Source organism: Schistocerca serialis, chromosome 2 (genome assembly GCF_023864345.2).
Source record: "Schistocerca serialis cubense isolate TAMUIC-IGC-003099 chromosome 2, iqSchSeri2.2, whole genome shotgun sequence".
In the NCBI taxonomy this organism is placed as follows: Eukaryota; Metazoa; Arthropoda; class Insecta; order Orthoptera; family Acrididae; genus Schistocerca; species Schistocerca serialis.
In genome coordinates, this window is record NC_064639.1 from 530,442,170 (window position 1) to 530,465,213 (window position 23,044).

Sequence of the window (23,044 nt, forward strand, 5' to 3'; positions counted from 1 at the left end):
AACGAAACTGTGATGTACTTGACATGTCATTTACCTCTAGGTACTCATACATCTGCTAATACATTATGCCTTCAAAGAATTTGGCTAGTACTGGAATTAGTGAAACTGACCTGTAGTTTGCTGGATCAGATTTGCTACCCTTCTCAAAGACTGGAGTCACCTTGGATAGTTTGAGAGGATCATGAAAAACCCCTTCTATGAGACACAGGTTCATACAATATGTTAATCGTGCTGCAACACACTGTATTATTTCTTTCAGTAGATTGTTTGACATATTAAAAATATCTGTACTATATGAATTTTTCACTTCTTCGACAATTTCAAGAATTTATTCTTGGCATATGTCTTTGAAGTATTTCAGTGAAGGTCTGGCCTAATTATGATTTTGGTTTGTGCTCTTAAGATAATCTATATATGTTACATTTGGTTTACTGATCAACTTTTTGATTTCATCAGCACAGCTTACAAAATATTTGTTGAACATATCACCTGATATTGGTACTGTTTTGTCAAAATTTCTGATTTCACATTTTACAGTATTAAGTACTGACCAGCCTGTTTTGCACTAGTCTTTATTATTTTTTATGAGAGTAGTGTTGTATCTTTGTTTAGCCAATTCTAGCACTTTCTTATACACTTTCTTAGTAGTTATTTGGAGGTCCATAATTTGCTTAGCATTATTTACTTGTCAAAGCACTTTAACAACAGTAGCTTATTTTTTAAATTCTCCAACTCTTTTGTGCACCAAAATTGACCCTTTCTTGGTTTATGATGTTTCTTTGGAACAAGATGGGCTTTTAACATACCTGTTAAGTAGCTGTGGAATGTTTTATAAACTGTTTGGGCATTAGAATTGCAGCTTTGAAGTACTTTGTCCCAGTTAGTTATGCTCATCGGGTGTGTTAGTTTTCTGGCAATGTTCTCTGTTAGTATTAAGGTATTAGATATTGATAACTTTCATAAACCCTTGTTCCCATCCCCTTTTGTAATATCTCTTAACTTTACTGTTAACATGGAGTGGTCTGTGAATTCAAATTATTTTACACTGGTGGAATACATATCATGAGTGTAGTTAACAAAAGCGTTACCAAAGCACACTTTAGTCTTGTCAATTCTAAATTTACATGATGAAAATTGTGCTGTCTTAGCATATTCAGTAACTTATTTACATCAGGTTTGTTACATGTTCCATCAAAGCTTGAATTAAACACTCCCATAGTTATAGTTACATATTGTGTCCACTTTGTTATGTACCCGAGTACACTGTTTAAACTATCTGAGTTAGGGTAAATGTAAATACATACTATCATAAGTTTTTCTTTGCATCACATATGTTTCCAGTGGTATAAGAATGTTTCTTTACATATGCCCAACTAAGATCTAGTGCTCTAAACACTATTTGATTTGAAACATAGATGACATTGCTACCATTACAGTACTGAGATCTGCAAAAGCTGTTTCCATGTTGATAACCTTCTGGTTGTGATGAAGCAAGCTGGGATATTTTTACTTCCCCTCTTGTTTCTCCATCTGCCTCCTTAAAATTCGTTTCTTCAGTTTTAACTAATTACCATTAACATACGTGAGTATAATCGGCATATCCACAAAAGAGAAAGGTTGGCCCTCAGTTTTAAAGAATATAACACCAGATCTAATTTTCTGCATAGTTTTATGTTTGTAACTGATTTTATAATCTATTTCAACTATTCCTAGTTAGTATCTTTTGTTATAAGGTGAAATCAGTAACTGTTTTGTAACTTAAATTCTGTTGTTGACATATATACAAATATAAATTATATACTAATTATAAACATTTGGAGGAACAACTAATAATAATCTTTAAGTATTTATCTGGCTCTATTCAAAAACATGTTAACAATGCCAGCCCTTAATTAATTCCAAACTAAGTAACAGTTTTGCCAAAAGTATTGTTTGTGTAACTATTTTTGTGAATTTCATGATTTAAACAAATAATTCAGCCTAACTCTTGTAGTAGAAGAAACACTGTTAAAAAGAACCAATTTTTCAATGTATTCAGTTATTTGAATCAGTTAAGTTTCAACTGTAATTTCTGTAAATTTAACTTCAAACAATGTGTAAGTTCAGTACCTGTTATTGTGGGGATATAAAAGGGCTCAATTTTTGGTCACTAGACAGTCAGTCGATGGCTGAGTTTCAGATGAGGAACATATCTTGGTTAGAATGACAACACTGCATCAGCTTAACAGTGAAATAAGTGTTACACCAATAGGGTGTGTGTTAAATCAGTGACAGTGTCTGCTCCATACATAACTGATTATTCCAAAAGAACTGTGGACTATGTGGTTAGGTTTTTTACTACCCCTAGATGTTCAGCAGTAAACTATTGTAGCAGTATGTGGACGCTTATGGAAAGTTAAAACAATAGTGCACTGGCCATATAATTGTGTAATATTGGGGGGGGGGGGGGGGGGGGGGGGGTTGTGAACAATGAAAGTAAAAGACTGTGAAATGCAAATGTGCATCTGTCAGATATCTCATTTACAGTAGACAGTAGTTGTACTTCCACAACCCATTTTTCAGCCAGTGTAGCAGTCAGAACAGCGACACTGAGGACAACAAATGAAAAAAAGACAGCAGGTGAGCATCATCACATGGTATATAGCATTCTATTTGTGCTGGTTTAAGGCAATGTCCAGATAAACATCGGACAGAATACTTATTTTGTGACAATGGCTCCTCCAGTGTTTCAACTTTACTTTCAAGGACCTGACTGTTTAAAAATTAGATGATACTGTGACTTATCTATGAGTTAAGAGACTGATTTATCACATTTTTATTTACTTCCTGGCTGGGTCCATATAAAATTATCACTGAGTGACACAGATTTATTTTGCCTTTGGCTCCTCCTTAAGCTGTGCTGTACTGCTGCTCCATTTGGTTCTGCTGCTGCTACTGTTGTTGCTGCTGCATCTGCTGTTGCTGCTACTGCTTCTGATAATGATGACTATCCTGCTGCTGTTTCGCTTATTTCTGGTGTTTGCTCTTCCATAACTAATATGCTTTGCTGTGAGCTGCTTGCATTAGAGATTTTCACTTGCATTAACAAAATCTCACATTTGTCTTGGAGGGGTGTAGCTTTGCTGACAGGAGATTTAACATTTAAGTCTCCAGGTAACAAGCCCCCATCCCCCACACAACCACTTCATGTTCATGAGGGATATGACTCCTATATCACCACACTGCACATTTGAAATTTCATTTACTACATGTAAAATTTTTGTTACCATAACGGTTTTCCCAAGTTTATTAGGATGAAAACCATATGCTGTGTGGAACCTTTTCCCCAAATTGCTAGTGTTCACCAATGTTACATTTTAAAACTGCCTACAAGTATCTTGAATCTTTGTATTTGCTCTTTCAATTTCTTTGCTTACACAAGACCATTCTCTCAAGTTGTAATGATGTGGCACTGAAAAAACAATTATGTTTGTTCCTTCTAGCTAATACAATTTGTGATGAAGCAAGCTGGGATATTTTCACTTCCCCTCTTGTTTTGCCATCTGCCTCCTTAAAATTCATTTTTTCATGTCTGACTAATTACCATACATGAGTATAATTTGCATTTTCATAAAAGAGAAAAGTTGGCCCTCAGTCTTAAAGAATTTACCACCAGATCTAATTTTGTTCTTAGTTTGTTTTTGTGTGTCTGTCGACCTGCCAGCGCTTTCGTTTGGTAAGTCACATCATCTTTGTTTTTAGATATTTTTTTCCCCACGTGGTTTGTTTGTGTGTGTCTATCGACCTGCCAGCGCTTTCATTTGGTAAGTCACATCATCTTTGTTTTTAGATATTTTTTCCCCACGTGGTTTGTTTGTGCGTGTCTATCGACCTGCCAGCGCTTTCGTTTGGTAAGTCACATCATCTTTGTTTTTAGATATTTTTTCCCCACGTGGAATGTTTCCCTCTATTATATTAATATCATTAATTTGTTCTTAGTTGTATATATGTAATTGATTTTCTAATTTATTTCGACTATGCCTAGTTAGTATCTTCCATTATAGAGTGAAATCAGTAATTATTTCTTAACTTAAATTGTATTGTTGACTTATAAACGAATATAAATTCTGTACTAATTATAAACATTTGGGAGACAAAACAATAGCACTCTTGAAGTACTTACTTGGCTCTATTTGAAAACATATTAGCTCAGCCAGCTCTTAATTAATTCCAAAGTAATTAGCAGTTTTGTCAAAAGTATTGTATGTGTAACTATATATATTAACTTCATGATTTAAACAAATAATACAGCTTAATCCTTGTAGTAGAAGAAACTGTTAAGAGGAACAAATTTTTTGATGTATTCAGTTAATGTAAGGAGTTGAGTTTTAATTGTAATTTCTGTAGATTAAACATGGAACAATGTGTAGTTTCAGTGCCTATTATTGTGATGATATACAAGGGTCCAATTTTTGAACCCCCAAGACAGACAGTCCACTGCCGAGTTTCAGACAAGAAACCTGTGTTGACTAGAACAACAACAATGCATCAACCATGAAATAAGTGGTACACCAATAGGCCATGTGTTAAAGCAATGACAGTGTATGTTCAATTTATTTGAAAGACTGTGAAATGTGTGGTTAGGTTTTTACTGCTCGTAGATGTTCAACAGTAAACTATTATAGCAGTATGTTGATGTTTGCTTGCAAACTATTAATGAGGCTTATTGAAAGTTAAACAATAATGCACTGGATGTATAACTGTGTATTATGGGGGGGTTGTGAACAGTGAAAGTAAAGAACTGTGAAACGCAAATGTGCACCTGTTGAGTACATCATATAAAGTAGTCAGTGTTGAACTTCCACCCCCATTTTTCAGCCAGTATAGCAATGCAGTACATTGACACCGAGAACAATCAACTATGAAATAATGCAGGTGAACATCACATATGGTGCCTTTCCGGGTGAGGCCTATTTCATGTGGACACAATAAACTAGGACTTGCGAACTTTGACAGTGAACTCAAGAGCGGTTTACAGTACAGTTTTAATGAAGGAGATGCAACAGCCCATCAGCACATGTGTTTCATGGCCACAGTACGACAGCAGCCAATCAGTGAGTGGGTTCAATGGAAGCAGCCTTTGAGTACAGGAGCAGCCAATCAGTGCAGCCGACTGGAATAAACAAGACGCCTCACCGAGGAATTACAACTTGCAGCCGCTGTGCAGATGACGAATCGAGATGACAACTGCAGCAGCAGCAGCAGCAGATGAATGATTAAAAACAAGGTAATTCATAGCAAAACCCATTTTATATTAAGTGATACATAATGAGAGGCCTTAACGAACAAGACAGTGTGATGGGAGACAATGGACAACAGGAAACTGGTTCTGTAGATGATGGTGGTTATAGATCAGACATTAATGTAACTTTGAATGATGGGAATGAAAATCTTATTGTAGATGAAATGATTAAAGCGTCATCTACATTATGTGGTGATGTGACAAAATGGGCAAAAACAGCAGTGAAGCGGATGAGATCATTAAGGTTAAGGAGGAGGAATCTAGTAGCAAAAGTCAGCAAGGGCAAAGGTTTATGGCAGACGGAAAAGTGGAAGCGATGTTAAGGCAAATTATGAGTAGTTTGAGTAGTACGTGTATGAAATAAGACATTAGTAGGGTGGAAAATAGTACAAAAGAAGACATTAGTAGCATGAGAAAAGTCATTAGTAGGGTGTAAAAAAAAACTAATAGCATTAGAACTGTCATGGTTAACTTAAAGGATGAACTGAAGAAAGAAATCAAAAAGGAGATTAAGGTAGTCAGATCTAATCTTTCAGAATTAAATAACAAGGTTGAGGTGGTAGCTAAAAATTGTGATTAAAAGATAAAGACAGTAGTACATAACAATAATGAGAAATTAACATTGATGAGTAGTAAATGTGTAGAAAAGGGAAAGAAGCTTTGCGATGACTATAGTAGGAGGGCGGAGGATTCTGAAAAACAGTGTAAAGATGAAGTCACAGCTGCCAGGAAATTATGTGCTGAAAACAGTGCTAAACTTGAGAACTAATATCAGATTAAAAATGATTTTGAAATGGAGGTAGGAACCAAGTGTGCAGTAGTGGTAGAGGAAAAACTGGTAAAAGTAACTAAAAATGTAGATTCAAAATTGGCTGAAATTGAGAAAAGAATGGAAGAGATGCAAAATCTAAAGCATAGAGTATGTAATGTCCCAAACAGTCCATCATTTGTTAGTTGTAAGAAATTTAATAATTTTGAACTGTATGGGGAAGTGCATTCATTGGATTTCATTATAGAATTTAATGATTGGTGTGAAAGGAGATGGAATAAAAAAGAGAAAATGTCATTTTTGAGAGGTTTTTTGAAAGGGGATGTTGATGTATGGGCAGCTCAGGGAGCTGATAGTTGTTTTTGTGGCAAAGCTTTGAGGAAGTATTTCTAGATGAACATTGACCCAAAGAGAAGCAGCAGAGAATTTAAAGTGAATCGTAGGGAGGAGAGACATTTGACTCTAGGAAGGGTACTGTGAAAAGTTTCTGTCAGCTTTGGATAAATGAACTGAAATATTTGAACAAAGTACCTAGGTAGTGAATCAATAATTATGGGTTTAGAAACTAAGTTGCCTCAGAAAATTAGAGATTTGCTTGTACCTTCCCCTAGGGGTAATACAGGGTGTACATCAAGTTCAGAAACACTTTCAATTATTTATTGCACAAGAACCAAACATTGTACAGATATCATACATATGTCATTTTGAAGAGAAACCCTAAAAGTTTTTTTTTTTGCTTGTATGCTGCCACAGCATAGTTTGGTAATTTGCTGATAGTCAGCGCTAGTCCCAAACTTGGCGAGTTCAGGTGTGGAGCGAGCTTTCTGTGTGTTGGAGTTCGACAAAAACAAGTGTGCTATAGCTGTTCAACGGATGTTTGGAACCGAGTATGGTAAGATGCCACCAACAAGGAAGGCAATTTACCACTGGCACAACAAATCCATTACAACGGGTTGCTTGTGCCCGGCAAAGAGAATCAGACGTCCCAGTGTGAGTGAAATGAATGTGCAGCACATACAAGTGACATTCATAAGGAGTCCAAAGAAATCAGTGTGACGTGCATCCCGTGAACTTGAAATGGCTCCAATGATAGTGTGGAAAGTCCTGAAACAGAAGCTGTCTATAAAACCATTACAATTGGAGCTAGTGCAGAAGCTCAATGATACCGACAAGGAGAAGCATTTTGAGTTTTGTTTGCAATTGCAACAATTGAATGAAGATGGGGATGGCATTGTTGATCACTTAATTTTTAGCAACAAAGTCACTTTTCACAATAATGGGAAAGTGGACAGGCATAATTGTCAAATCTGGGGTAGAAAGCATCCACACGAATTCAATGAATTTGAGCATGATTCCCCAAAGGTAAATGTTTTTGGTGCCTTGTCACGTCAAAAACTGTACGGGTCTTTCTTCTTCGCCGAGAGCACTGTCACTGGATATTCCTAATTAGACATGTTGCAGCAATGGCTGATGCCTCAAATGCAATCCGACTCTCCATCCATCTTTCAACAGGATGGGGCTCCACCGCATTTTCATTGTGAAGTTTGTGGGTATGTGAACATGGAGCTGCCACATTGATAGATCAGCCATGCTACAGGACAGCTGTTTCATTAAAAGGCCTCCCCGATCACCAGATCTCACTCCATGTGACTTTTTTCTGTGGGGACACATTAAAGATCTGGTGTATGTACCGCCTTTACCACGTAGTGTAGCAGCGGTCCAGGAGAGAACGTGGGAAGTGACTGCCACAATCGATGATGCCATGCTGGGACGGGTATGGCAAGAATTCGATTACCCTCTTGACGTCTGCTGGGTCACTCATGGTTCACATATTGAATGTTTGTAAAAAAACTTTCAGAGTTTCTCATCAAAATGCAATATGTATGACATGTGTAAAATGTTAAGTTCTTGTGCAATAAATAATTGAAAGTGTTCCCGGACTTTATGTACACCTTGTATTAGTGATTTCTTGAATTATGTTGATAAAGTGGAGAGGGTGAAGCCCTCAGTGGAAGATTGTAGGAGGAATTTTGATGACAAGAATCAATCAGGGAGAGAATTCCAGGTAAATAGGATGAACTGGACTAATTACAGTAGAAATTCAAAGAATGGTTAGGTGGAGAATAGCTAGAATGGGCACAGAAATGGTGAGAGAAATTCAAGTAAAAGAAATGGAGGAAATGATTTTAATTTTGGATCAAACCATTTTAGCTAGATAATGCTCCAGTTTTGGCTCACACTAGAGCAGGTAGTGATGAAGAGCCACTTGTATATAAATGTGCTGTAATCACAGGTAAGGTTAATATAAATGATGGTAGTGAGACGAGTGTAATTCCTAATTTTAGTGAGATGTTGAACAATGGTGTGGGTAGCAATGGTTATACCATAAAAGGAGAGGAGGAACTTACTATAATGAGCATTGAACCAGAAGTAAGACCTACAAGCAAGTAGGGTGCTCAACACTTTGTGTTTTTATTTTTATTTATTTATTTATTTATTCATCCGTGGAACAATAAGTATTGTATGGATGTTATCAGTTTACAACACATGAGCACACATTTACATTTACAATGAAACAGGTTTTTGTGTAGTTTTTATAACTAGTCATACACACATTTATAATTACATAATATTTTGGTGATAATGTCATATGTTGCTAATAATCTACATCTATGTTAAATATTCTTTTACAGTATAACAACTTTTACTTACTAAAAAGGTTTTAAGCTTTTGTCTGAAAGTGAGGGTCTCATTTATTTCTTTAATTTCTTGTGGTAGTTTGTTATACAGTTTTATCCCATTATAAAATATACTTTTTTGCGTCTTTGCCTTGTTCTTTCTATCTAGATGGAGGTGGTGACAAGCTCTTGTTTCATGGTCATGTATTAGGCTGTTTGTGTTGTACATGTTGAGATTTTTCTTAATGAACATTATGTTCTGAAAGATATACTCACAAGAAACAGTTAGAATTCCTAGCTTTCTAAATAATTCTAGACAGTGGGCCCTGTTGTTGCTGTTTGTTATTATCCTTATGGCTCTTTTTTGTACTTTGAACACAGTTTGTATGTTACTGGCACTTGTTCCCCAAAACATGATCCCACAGCTGAGGACTGAGTGTAGATATCCGTAATATGTTATTTTAAGACAGGTATTATTGCATACCACTGCAAGGATTCTAAGAGCATAGCATGCTGTGGATAATTTCTTTGCCAAAATGTTGACATGGTTTGCCCATTTCAGTTGGCTGTCTACATTCATCCCTAAGTATTTGTTACTTTTTACACATTCTAATTCATTATTATTGACTTTCATTCTAGTGGCATTGTGTTTTTTGTTCAATTGGAAGTTAATGTAGTTAGTTTTCTTTACATTTAGGGTTACTTTATTTTTAATGACCAAATGTGGACATCATTGAGAGCCTCGTTTGCTCTTTCTGGCAGTTGTGTTGGATTTTCACCTGTTATTACTATGTTGCTGTCATCAGCAAAAAGTATTTTTTCGCCATGTCTGATACTTTGTGAGAAGTCGTTAATGTATATAAGAAACAATATTGGGCCTAATACACTTCCCTGTGGGACGCCTATATTCACATTTTCTGGGTCAGACAGGTGTTTTATAAGGGAATTGTTTGAAACTTGTGATATCTCAACTCGCTGAACTCTGTTTTCCAAGTATGATTTGAACCACTTCTTTGTCACACCTATTTGCCCTAATTTATGAAGTAAGATTTTGTGGTCAACTGTATCAAAGGCCTTGGACAAGTCTAAAAAGATCCATTATGTGGTAATAATGCTTACCCCAGCTGTCTGTCTCATTTTACATGTTTCCTGAGGCAGTCAAGCTCTTCTCCTATCCTATCTGTAGTTTATAAGTAAATCAGAAACATTCTTTCTTTGACTGTCACTTGATTTGGTACAGCAGCATACTTTAGTATAGGAATATTTTGGAAAAAGTTTCTCCGGTACTATGTGTAAAGAATTTCTGTCAAACAAAGAGGTAAGGTAAACTGAAAATGAAAGGTGTCAGCATATGTGGAGGATGATTAATATCTGAAGTAATCATCTCATGGGTGTCGCAGCAGCAGCAATATGCAGTATAAATCAATTGGAATACTAGATATTAATATTAACTGTGGTGTAATAGAAGTGTTTGTGTTCAGTGCAGTCAGTATATGGAGATAACTATCTATCTGTGTCAAGGTACAGTCTTTTCTAACATTAAGGAATTCCAACTTTAGACATAGTTGCCTGGAGTAATGTGTGGAAAGAATAAGTAAAATCTGTATGTATATTGCCCTTCAGGCTAGAATCTTAAGCAATTTGATGGAAGACAGTGAACTAATAGTTTTTCTAAGTGATAATTTTGTCTGATCAGTAATGAGGATTAAGTTTGCCTTAGCATAAGCATCTGTTACTATGGAGTGTTTTACAGTAGAATCAATTTTGCATTGGATAAACAGAGCAGGTGTTTATTTATTATGTAATGAAACAATAATGAAATAATAAAATAATGAATAATGCTAGGGTCTTAATGGTTATGGAGCCTGTCTCTGTAGTACAGATGTTTTTTGAGAATGCATTCTGCTAGCTAACAAGATAAGAAAGGTAAGTAAGATAATGGAGCTGACATACATGATTAATGAAAAATATGACTGTATACAAACAAATGTGGTGTAACTGTACTGATGAGCTAATTTTTGAACTAGGCTATATTGGGTACTGTGTATATTGAGCAATTCATGACACTGCAGCTGGGAATGACAGATTAACAGAAACATCAAAGTTTTTATGAGGTAGATGTCATATAATGCTGTATTATTGGATCTGTAGGTTATCTGAAAGCTTCTGTTTCTGTACTGAGGAATTATGAGCTTAAAGTGGCAATACTGGGATGAAGAAAAGTAATTTTGCTGATTACCTGATAACTGTGGTGCTAGACTGATGTGAATATTCTGACAGGTCAACTATTGGTAACTTTTTTGATTTTGTGAGAATTTAATTTTCGGGTTGAATGAGAGTAGTGCTCAGAGTTAAGTAGAGGAGTGGGGCAATGATTTTGTACAACTTCCATCCCTTTAATTTGGATTTGAGTGGTAATTAAGTTATGTGATGGTGGCTCTATTCTTTTTTTCACAACATAATGATTAGTAAATCTATGCTACTGCACATCTTGAGTTTTTGCTATTTTGCAAATGGGAAAGAGACCCAAATCTTTCAATTTTAACCAGTTTCAGACAGAGTTATGGCCTATGTAATGTATCTATTTATGAAATGTTTTAATGTGAAACATTTTTTCTTAGACTTATGTTAGAAGAAAAGGTAAGTGTACTAAAGTAGGGTGTTTTGTCTAAATTTTTCATGTACTTTGGCGAAGAAAAACCACTTCCAAGGGAACTGATAGCAGTGCATTTTCTTACTAATTGCCACTTGGACCTGTTGAAGGTGTGGTCAGCTTGGTGAGAAAATGTGTAAAAGCTCATTGAAAAAGAGTGAAAGTGCTTGTGAAAAATACTAAATACTGAGCAAGTGAAATTTTCTGTCTAAAAAGTGAACTGCAATGTGCATTGTAATTTAACTTTTTGCAATCCGTGAGGATTTATTCTTTTAAGCAAGACAGAACTTGTATAAAGTGATACAGATTTTAGGCTGTAATCTTTGTTTACCCAAAAAGGATCACTTATGATGAAGATGCCTAATTTTTATTAAAAGTATAACTTGTGGATATTTTGTGCAAATGTACAATACACTGTAAATAAAAATTTTGTATAGGGATTTTCATATGGTCAGCTCATATAAGTGGGAATTTGAAAAACATATGTACTGTAGTTTTTGATAAGATTTCTTACATAATATTTTTTTGTGTGTAGATTTTTAACCCACTGTCCAGGGCACATGTGATCATTGAATTGCACAGTTAGCTATTTGCAATATCTATCTGATCAACTCAATGAGGGGGTGATGTGACAAATCAAGCTGAGATATTTTTACTCACTCTCTTGTTATGCCATCTGCCTCCTTAAAATTCATTTTTTCATGTCTGACTAATAACTATTAACATATGTGAGTATAATCTGCATTTTCATAAAAGAGAAAGGTTGCAAGGTTGGCCCTCAGTCTTAAAGAATTTACCACCAGATCTAATTTTGTTCTTAGTTGTATGTATGTAATTGATTTAAGTTAGTATCTTCCATTATAGAGTGAAATCAGTAATTGTTTCTTAACTTAAATTCTATTATTGACTTATAAAGAAATATAAATTCTGTATTAATTATAAATATTTGGGAGATGAAACAATAGCATTCTTGAAGTATTTACTTGGCTCTATTCGAAAACATGTTAGCAAAGCCAGCTCTTAATTAATTCCAAAGTAATTAGCAGTTTTGTCAAAAGTATTGTTTGTGTAACTATATATGTTAATTTCATGATTTAAACAAATAATACGCCTTGTAGAAGAAACTATTAAAAGTAACAAATTTTTTGATGTATTCAGGTAATGTAAAGAGTTAAGTTTTAATTGTAATTTCTGTAAATTAAACATCGAACAATGTGTAGTTTCAGTGCCTATTATTGTGATGATAATGTGTCCAATTTTTGGTCCCAAGACAGTCAGTCCACTGCCGAGTTTCAGACAAGAAACCTGTGTTGGTTAGAACAACAACAATACATCAACTGTGAAATAAGTGGTACACCAATAGGCCATGTGTTAAAGCAATGACAGTGGCTGTTCAATTTATCTGAAAGACTGTGAAATGTGTTGTTAGGTTTTTACTGCTCGTAGATGTTCAAAAGTAAACTATTGTAGCAGTATGTTGATGTTTGCCTGCAAACTATTAATGAGGCTTATTGAAAGTTAAACAGTAGTACACTGGCCATATAACTGTGTGTTATTGAGGAGCTGAGAACAGTGAAAGTAAAGAACTATGAAACGCAAATGTGCACCTGTTGAGTACATCATTTAAAGTAGTCAGTGCTGAATTTCCACCCCCATTTTTCAGCCACTATAGCAACACAGTATGTCAATGCTGAGGACAATCAACGATGAAATAAAGCAGGTGAAAGTCACAATTTTTTTTTTTTAAATGAACTTAAGAGATCCTTTTTTTCTTTCCTTGTTACATCACTTTACCCCACTAGGAAGACAGAAAAGTTCTTTTTGCTCAATGAGGAAATTTTTTCCTGACTCATTGATGTAGCAGCACTGAATTTTGCTCCTGCAATTAAAATTCTCACTGCTTGTCCACCAAAATTCAGTGGTTATACTTCACCCTTGGCTGTCTGCATGCAGCTCAATTTTACACATACTTGCTGTTCAGGGCTTATCGATTTCATGCCTACCTTTGCTGTGCCTGATGTCTTGTTTGGTACTATTTATTTGGCTTTTTGTCAACATAATTCGATAATGTCTTAGGTGAATAACTTATCAGTGGCAAATTTTTTGAGAGCACTTTTGCATAATTATGATCTTTTACATAACTGCAGCTACAATATTCCATGTTCTACCTCATTCACAATGTAGTTTTGTTTTCCACATGATACACTTGAACTGTTAACAACACTATCACAATCTATAATAGAAAGAACTTGAAAGTGATTCTTGTGCTCTACATTTATGTTCCCTTCACAGTTTCCTATAAGCTGCATTATTTGTCTGCACCTTTTGAACTTTATTTCCATCCAATTCTCTGACAAAGTCAAATTTCCATGCTACAATTTTGTCATGTTCAGTGCATGTTTTTATTCTTTAAGTTTCTTGATATACATCTTCTGTGAACTGATAATAAATGTAAGTAAGACACATGTTCTTTGAGCTTTGTTATTTTGTCCTTATCGCTGTAACATTTTTTTCTTTTTATCAGCATAAATGATATTATTTCATGGAGCCACACATCGAATTTTTAATTACAAACTGCAAATAGAAAATTTTTATTTGGCACAGTAGGAAAGGTAGAAAGATTGTTAGACTATATTAAAAATGTGTTCAATTAAGGTATCCTGTATTCTAAGAAAGAGGACTATATGTTCTGTGTAGTTTTTGTTGTATCACATGTGGCACTATCTCATTTCTGTTACTGGAAATAAAAAAATGCTTGCTTGCTCTTTTATGTTTACCAGTACCCCTCTTTCATGGTTTAAGCATTCTGTTCTCCTCTTTGTCCTCTACTTATCAACTAGACATATTCATCATCTCATTCGTGCAGGATGTCTTCATATGAAGAAAATAATTAAAAAGTAAAAATAAAATAGTCACACTTCTTTCAGCTGAGATTTTACTTGTGGAAATGAGATAAAGTCAAATTAGGGAGTGCTCAAGAACTATGAAAACACCCAGAGGCAAATAGGCAGTATGAATTTTTTATCAGTGTAATGGACCATTCTTGTGTGGAAAGAGTGATCAGTCCAGAGTCAGTCAAGGATGATCTATAGGAGCACCTACTGTACAATGGGGTGAAGCTGAGCAGATTTTTCTGTTTTTAGTAAATTTACCCATTAATTTTGTTTCCATACTTTATGAAACTTTAAATATTTGATCTTCTAACAGTGTGTTGCATTACATTGGGTTCATATTTTTTGAATATTGTTTATTGTAAGGTACTGTATAAAGAAGTTTGTTAGAGAACATTTTTGTGTTAAAATCAATACCTTTTTCTGAAAATAAGTCAATTTTAATACACTACAACATGAAATAAATAATCTTACAAATCTAAATGTAGCTTTGCTATACTGTTCATTTATAATTTTCACTGATCTGACATTCTTGGGCAGTGATCGGAAGAGAAATTTCCTCTTCTGATGTATTGATACACATCAATTTTGCATACCATATTAGTGTATAGAACATCTCAGATGTCAGGTACTTGAGGGAAATGGAACACTGTCATTTTTTCCCTTCTCTTTTCCTTAGAGATTTGATTTGAATCTTCTTATCCACTGGTATACTAATTATTCCTTCCACACGGACTTGTGGTCTTCTTCTGTGATGAATTTGACCACAATGACTCTGGGCTGTCCCTTCTTGATAGTGCAAACTAAGATTTTATTTCATCAGTTCTGTTTTTTTTTTTCCTTTTTTTTTTTTTTTTGGGTGTGTGTGTGGGGGGGGGGGGGGTGAACTGGACTTCAGGCAGACAGCTCTTACACAGTTTCTTCCAGTTTATATCAAAACAGCCCTCCATGATGCCATGGGTCTGAATACTGCAACATCCAGGGGCTGCGTAAGATGTGTAGAAGATATCTACATCGATCAAGAGAAGTTTTTACAGTCATCACTCTGAAGAGGAAATTCCCTCTCTCCACAGGTTAAAATTCCTTCTACTATTAATTTTTCACACTCCTCACTTAAAACCTGCTGATCTCTATGTCTCCCTTTAAATTTTTCATTTACCCTATCTGCCAGCATAGTTTTTGGAACACTTCAGCTAGTTTTCTGAAGATTCTACCACCTCTCCTACACTCAACAATAGCATTTTGCATTGCATGTTTATCATATTTTAAGAGTGCACCCCACCTGCAGCTTTTTTATAGTTTCTGACTTGTCCCACTTCACCCCTGAAAATGGCAAGTACATGAACAAATTAGTCTCATCAGTACATTAATGACAATAACTTCATGAAACTTTGTATACAACATAACTTCAATACTAAATCTCAGATGATAGGTTAAGCTGAAAATTGTATTAAAATTCTTCAAAGCTTAGGAGCAGGATTGTAAACACATATTATAAATTAGCTTTTTCAGTTTGAAAGAAAAAAATGCTCTTTGAATTATGTACCAACAAAATTAACTTCAAACACTATGTACCTGCTTTATAAAACTTTGATTCACACAACCAAGTGCAGAGACCACTTTCAGAGTGAGGCACTACATCTACGTCTACACCAACATCTATAATCCCCAAGCCACCTGACAGTGTTTGGCGGAGGGTACCTTGAGTACCTCTATCGGTTCTCCCTTTTATTCCAGTCTCATATTGTTCATGGAAAGAAAGATTGTCAGTATGCCTGTGTGTGGGCTCTAATTTCTCTGATTTTTTACTCATGGTCTCTTTGCGAGACCTACATACGAGGGAGCAATATACTGCTTGACTCCTCGGTGAAGGTATGTTCTCGAAACTTCAACAAAAGCCCGTACCGAGTTACTGAGCGTCTCTCCTGCAGAGCCTTCCACTGGAGTCTATCTATCATCTCTGTAATGCTTTTACATTTGCTAAATGATCCTGTAACGAAGCGCACTGCTCTCCATTGGATCTTCTCTATCCCTTCTGTCAAACCTATCTGGTACGGAATCCCACACCGGTGAGCAGTATTTCAGTAGTGGGTGAACAAGTGTACTGTAACCTACTTCCTTTGTTTTTGGACTGCATTTCCTTTGGATTCTTCCAACGAATCTCAATCTGGCATCTGCTTTACCCAAGATTAATTTTAAGTGGTCATTCCATTTTAAATCACTCCTAATGCCTACTCCCAGATAATTTATGGAATTAACTGCTTCCAGTTGCTGACCTGCTATATTGTGACTAAATGATAAAGAATCTTTCTTTCTATGTATTTGCAGCACATTACACTTGTCTACATTGATATTCAATTGCCATTCCCTGCACCATGCGCCAATTCGTTGCAGATCGTCCTGCATTTCAGTACAATTTTCCATTGTTACAACCTCTCGATATACTACAGCATCATCCGCAAAAAGCCTCAGTGAAGTTCCAATGTTATCCACAAGGACATTTATATATATTGTGAATAGCAATGGTCCTACAACACTCCCCTGCGGCACACCTGAAATCACTGTTACTTCGGAAGACTTCTCTCCATTGAGAATGACATGCTACATTCTGTTATCTAGGAACTCTTCAATCCAATCACACAATTGGTAGTCCATATGCTCTTACTTTGTTCATTAAATGACTGTGGGGATCTGTATCAAACACCTTCGGTAGTCAAGAAACACGGCATCCACCTGGGAACCCGTGTCTATGGCCCTCTGAGTTTCGTGGACGAATAGCGCAAGCTGGGTTTCACATGATTGTCTTTTTTGAAACCCATGCTGATTCCTACAGAGTAGATTTCTAGTCTCCAGAAAAGTCATTATACATGAACATAATGCATGTTTCAAAATTCTAAAACTGATCGACATTAGAGATATAGGTCTATAGTTCTCCACATCCATTCGATGTCCCTTCTTGCAAATGGGGATGACCTGTGCCCTTTTCCAGTCTTTTGGAATGCTACACTCTTCTAGAGATCTATGGTACAATGCTGCAAGAGGGTGGGGGGCAAGTTCCTTCACGTACTCTGTGTAAAGTTGAACTGGTATCCCATCAGGTCCAGTGGCCTTTCCTCCTTTGAGCGATTTTAATTGTTTTTCTATGCCTCTGTCATCTATTTCGATATCTACCATTCTGTCATCTGTGCGACAATCAAGAGAAGGAACTACAGTGCAATCTTCCTCTGTGAAACAGCTTTGGAAAAAGACATGTAGTATTTCAGCCTTTAGTCTGTCATCGTCTGTTTCAGTACCATTTTGGTCGCAGAGTGTCTGGACATTTTGTTTTGATCCACCTACCGCTTTGACATAAGACCGAAATTTCTTAGTATTTTCTGCCAAGTCAGTATATAGAACTTTACTTTCGAATTCATTGACCACCTCTCGCATAGCCCTCCTCGCACTACATTTTGATTTGTGTAATTTTTGTTTGTCTGCAAAGCTTTGGCTATGTTTATGTTTGCTGTGAAGTTCCCTTTGCTTCCAGAGCAGTTTTCTAACTCAGAAGTTGTACCACAGTGGCTCTTTCCCATCTCTTATGATCTTGCTTGGCACATACTCATACTGTACGATGGTTTTGAACTTTGTCCACTGATCCTCAACACTATCTGTACTTGAGGTAAGACTTTTGTGTTGTCCCATCAAGTACTCTGAAATCTGCTTTTTGTCACTTTTGCTAAACAGAAAAATCTTCCTACCTTTTTTAATATTTATATTTATGGCTGAAATCATAAATGCTGTAACCACTTTATGATCACTGATTCCCTGTTCTGCATTAACTGTTTCAAATAGTTCGAGTCTGTTTGTCACAAGAAGGTCTATTATGTTATTGCCTCAAGTTGGTTCTCTGTTTAGCTGCTCAAGGTAGTTTTCAGATAATGCATTTAAAAAAATTTCACTGGATTCTTTGTCCCTGCCCTATACCTGGTAAATTAAAATCTCCACCCAGAACTATAACATGGTCGGGAAATCTACTCGAAATATTTTCCAAATTTTCCTTCAAGTGTTCTGCCACAACAGCTGCTGAGCCAGGGGGCCAATAGAAACATCCAATTACCACGTTTTAACCGTGACCTTCACCCAAATTATTTCATATTTTGGATCTCCATCAATTTCTTTCAATACTATTGCACTTTTTATCACTATAAACACGCCTCCCCCTTCACTGTCCAGCTGTCTCTGTGGTATGCATTCCAATCTGAGTTTAGAATTTCATTACTGTTTACATCTGGTTTCAGCCAACTTTCCGTCCCTAGTACTATATGAGCATTGTGACTATTTATTAATGAGAGCAGTTCTGGGACCTTTCTATAGATGCTCCTACAGTTTACTATTACCACATTAATATTGTCATTCCCTGTTGCGTTTTGCCTACTGCTACCTTGTCGCGTCTCAGGAGGCACCTTGTTGAGCCTAGGGAGGGAATTCTCTTACCTAAAAAACCCCACATGTGCACTCCACACATACTCTGCTACCCTTGTAGACGCTTCCTGCATGTAGTGCACGCCTGACCTATTCCGGGGGACCCTACATTTCTCCACCTGATAGCAGAGGTCAAGAAATTTTCACCCCAGATCTCCGCAGAATCGTCTGAGCCTCTGGTTTAAGCCTTCCACTCAGCTCAAAACCAGAGGACTGTGATCGGTTCTGGGAACAACACTACAAATAGTTAGCTCAGATTCCAACCTGTGAGAGAGGCTTTCTGACTTCACCAACTCCGCCAACCGCCTGTATGAACTGAGGATGTTCTCTGAACCCAGACGGCAGGAGTCATTGGTGCCGACACGAGCAACAATTTGCAGTCGGGTGCACCCAGTGCTCTCTATCGCCGCCGGCAGGGCCTCCTCCACATCTTGGATGAGACCCTCCCGGCAAGCAGACAGAGGTTCTTCTCCACTGACCTTTCCACTATTTCCCTAAGGGGCTCCATCACCCACCTAACATTGGAGCTCCCAATCACTAATAAACCCCTCCCCCCATGTGCCTGCTCAGACCTTGCTGAAGGAGCAGCCACAGTTCACTCACAGGCAGAGTGGGTGATGCCACACGACCAGCCTTCACATTGTCCCTCCGTGCGACGCGAATGCCATTGAACCTGCCACTCCCCTTGGGGACAGGGTGGCCAATCCATGCTCGCTACTCGCGAAGATGTCTCAACAGCAAGAAACGTGGGTGAAACATGTAACAGCTGGGGTGTACCATGTGACGCACCAGACTCCCCACTGCCGCTACACTCCGAGGCTGCAGCCTGAAGATGGCTGACCGCGGCCATCAGCAAATTCAGCTGTTTCCAAACAGTGGCCAGCTCCTCCTGTGTCCATACGCAGCAGTCACACATCCTATCCATCCTAAGAAATCAACAATTTACTGTACAGAGTTAAGTAATCAACTTTTAACTAGACTGCTAATTCACTAAAGGCGGCTGATAGCTGACAAAACTGTGATTACTAGACACTTCTTGTTGGAAACAAAGAAAATAAGCACTACCTGTCTCTGGACTGTATTCAAAACAAACACGAAATCTATGGAACACTATTACTAGTACTCAAAAATTAAAACTTCCTAAAAGCAAAAACACATGGAAAAAGAAGTGGTAAGTAAGAAAAACACAGTTAATACTTAAATTTACATAGCTTGCTGCACAGGAGATGAGAAGCAGACAGCAGTTATGATGACACTGGCTGTACTGGCACTACAGCTGACTTTCTAGATGTCAGCACCAAGAAAACAGCAAAGGTAATATAATGTCCTACATCACCCCTACATGTCCCATTTCACCCCATTCTGTGGTATGTGACCTCAGGTATGAAATATTACATCTGTCATTTTCCTGCAATAGAGCTGAGCACTAAGGGAAACAGCCAATATTCTCATTTTTGTCATATTGAATTAGATGACTTAATGATTAAAGCAATGGATTCATGTGTTTTCCCTAATTCTGATGTGTTAGCAGTTTCCCACTGAAAATGCTTCCTTGTGATACCTCTACTTCTGTATACTATCTTACATGAGATACTCTAAACAGCTGTATGAACCAAAATTTCCCCCAATCAAGTCTTAGTAAGTTAATGTCATCTCCCTCTCCCATTACTTTGTACAAGGTATATGACTTCCCTATGCAGTGTAGATTGTCTAAATGTTCTGCAATTGCCGTAGCTAATAGTGGTGATGTGTAAAAATATATGACTATCTGTCTGAGTTGCATGTGGACAATTCCTCAGTATCTTCAAATCTTCAACAAACCAATTAAATTTGCACTTGCTCGGATCTTTCTGCTTCTCTAGGACTTCATCTTTTGACAGCAGAATAAAACTTGTAGGATGATTACTGCAGGTTTAAATTAACTGAGTTCATTTCCGATCTGTTGATGCACATGATGTTTTTAAATTCCCTTATGAACTTATAGATCACATATATGGCTTTGGTAGATACAGGTGTGAAAAGGAACCCATGTCTGGAGATGAATCATTTCATGTTACAGACATGCAAAATAATGTTCTTCACTTTCTTGTGTTATTTTCTGTGTGGACGAATTATGTAAATCTACTGTCCTTTTTATTGCTTCAACATATATAACCAACTGATATGGTAACAAAATTCAGAGCTGAGGTACATATGAAACATGTTGTATTCACATGTCACAATACACATTTTACATCTACTTCCACTGACAGGTCTCCATCCTACAAACAAAATCCGATTGTAATGCATCCACCTGAAATATCACACAATTAATCTTTTGTGATATGGTATTCTTCATTACCTATAGCCAGAGACACACACAAATCACTTTCAGTCAATAAATTTCCTCTGATCACAAACAACATTTCTATGTCTCTTGCTCATAAACTAAGACTATTATCTTTAGCACATTTGAATCACCTGCTGGCTGCTGAGAATGTCTTCACAAATTACACTGGTCAACATAAATTATGCTAGTTTGTTTGTTTGCAAATACCTTTTTAAATAAAACTACTCTTCTACTAACTCCTGCAAAATTAAACTAATAAAAAATCAGAAGCATACCTCGAAGAAGGTTCTTCAGAGTTGAAATATTGTCCACAACTTTGTCAGGATCTTCCAGTACTTCATTTTGGGCACGTAACTTCCAGTTATTGTCTAGAGATGCATAAGCAGAGGACATTTTCTTTTCCCTGAAAAGTAAAATGAGATAATACAGAACTACAGTCAAAATATATATAATGATAATTGGTGAAACACAGTAGGCCTCCTCAAGAAGGAGATATGAAGGTATGTGAAAACTGAAACTGAAAAGCTGATTCACAGATCTCCAGCATGCCTGAGATGAACTAAGACCACAACTTTATCATACATACTGTATGATAAGGTATCTGCATTACCATTTGGATTATTTGATGTGGTTGTTCCATGCATGCATACTTAACTGTATTAATTCATTACAAAGATGGATGGTTTGAGAATGAACACAAGTGCAAAACTAGTCACCATCAATAAATAAAGGAGGCTTCCTAATGCAACTTATGATGGTGCATGACCCATTTATTTCAGAATATCTGGTGGTTTTATAGTTTGAAACAAGTAATTTCACATATAGTCAATTTTAATTTGGAGGAATGCCTTACTTCAATCACATAGGCTCTATTAGACAGACAAAATATAATAATAATTTATGTAGGGCTGATGTCTTGGATGGGAAAGAAAAATATCGCCCTGATGGAGGACCTATGGCCCTTGAAGAGGTCTCTGGAGTCATGCAATTCCTTTTTGATGTGCACGTTCTGTCCCACAAATAAAAGTATATAAGTGATTTTTTCAGTGTATCTCAGTTTCCCTCACTAACCTAGGAACTGTCACATATACAGGCTGGAGAAAAATTGTGTCATGAAATTTTTAACCCTGGATAGCTGATGGCAGTAGGAACCAAAATTACTAATGTTGTGTAAGTTGACAATGCACCATTTTTAAACCATGTAAACTTGGTGCTATGCACTCCGATTAGCCATGGGATTGCCCTGTTGCCATTTGTCGGTTGACAGGGAGGGCTATGGTTGTCTGTTCACACATACATACATCCCTTGCCTCATCACTGCCCCAACATGAAATGCACACAGGTCTTGCTGTTTCTCTCCACCTCTCGGCAGAGGCATTCACACATAAGCTTCGCTTTGGAGCACACACTTCACCTGCGATTTAGTCATAAAGTAATCATGGTGGCACAGTATTTGTTTTAATAACAATGAGATATTTTTTTTGTTTATGGATTAGCCAATGGTAATGGATACGAAACTCGATGGTTGTATGAGGAACAGTACCCAGCAAGTCGCTACCCACACTCGCAAATATTTACAGCAATTCACCGCTGACTTGGTGAAACAGGCTTGTTAGCGGGATTTCATGGTGATGCTGGAACTTGTCAAACACAATGGGATGCTGCATTTGAAGAGACTGTTCTAGAGCACTTCAAGGAAGCACCTACGACAAGTACTTGTGCCATTGGACATGATAGGGGGGTCACTCATCAGTTAGTCCAGAGGTTTTGAGGGATGACAGCCAGCATCCACTTAGTTTCCAACCTGTCCAAGATCTAAATCCTGTGGTGGACTATGAACACAGGTTAGGGTTTTGCCGGTGGTTTCTGCAGCATGTTGCACAAGATCCAAACTTCCCCACCATTGTGTTGTTTACCAGTGAGTGCACTTTCCATCAGGATGGCCTTTACAAGAATCGAAATGTTCTTTACTGGACAAGGGG

General features: G+C 36.9%; 1 protein-coding gene across 7 annotated transcripts in view; it reads right to left on the reverse strand.

The window, feature by feature from the left end:
* Nucleotides 1–23,044, reverse strand: part of LOC126457502 (clavesin-2-like) — a 266,825-nt gene that overhangs the window by 115,302 nt on the left and 128,479 nt on the right. For all 7 annotated transcript variants that reach the window (XM_050093821.1, XM_050093819.1, XM_050093820.1 and 4 more), the window contains one exon: nucleotides 21,338–21,465. In XM_050093821.1, coding sequence (XP_049949778.1) covers nucleotides 21,338–21,455 — 118 coding nt within the window. In that variant the 5' untranslated portion in view covers nucleotides 21,456–21,465. The remainder of the gene's footprint in view (nucleotides 1–21,337; nucleotides 21,466–23,044) is intronic.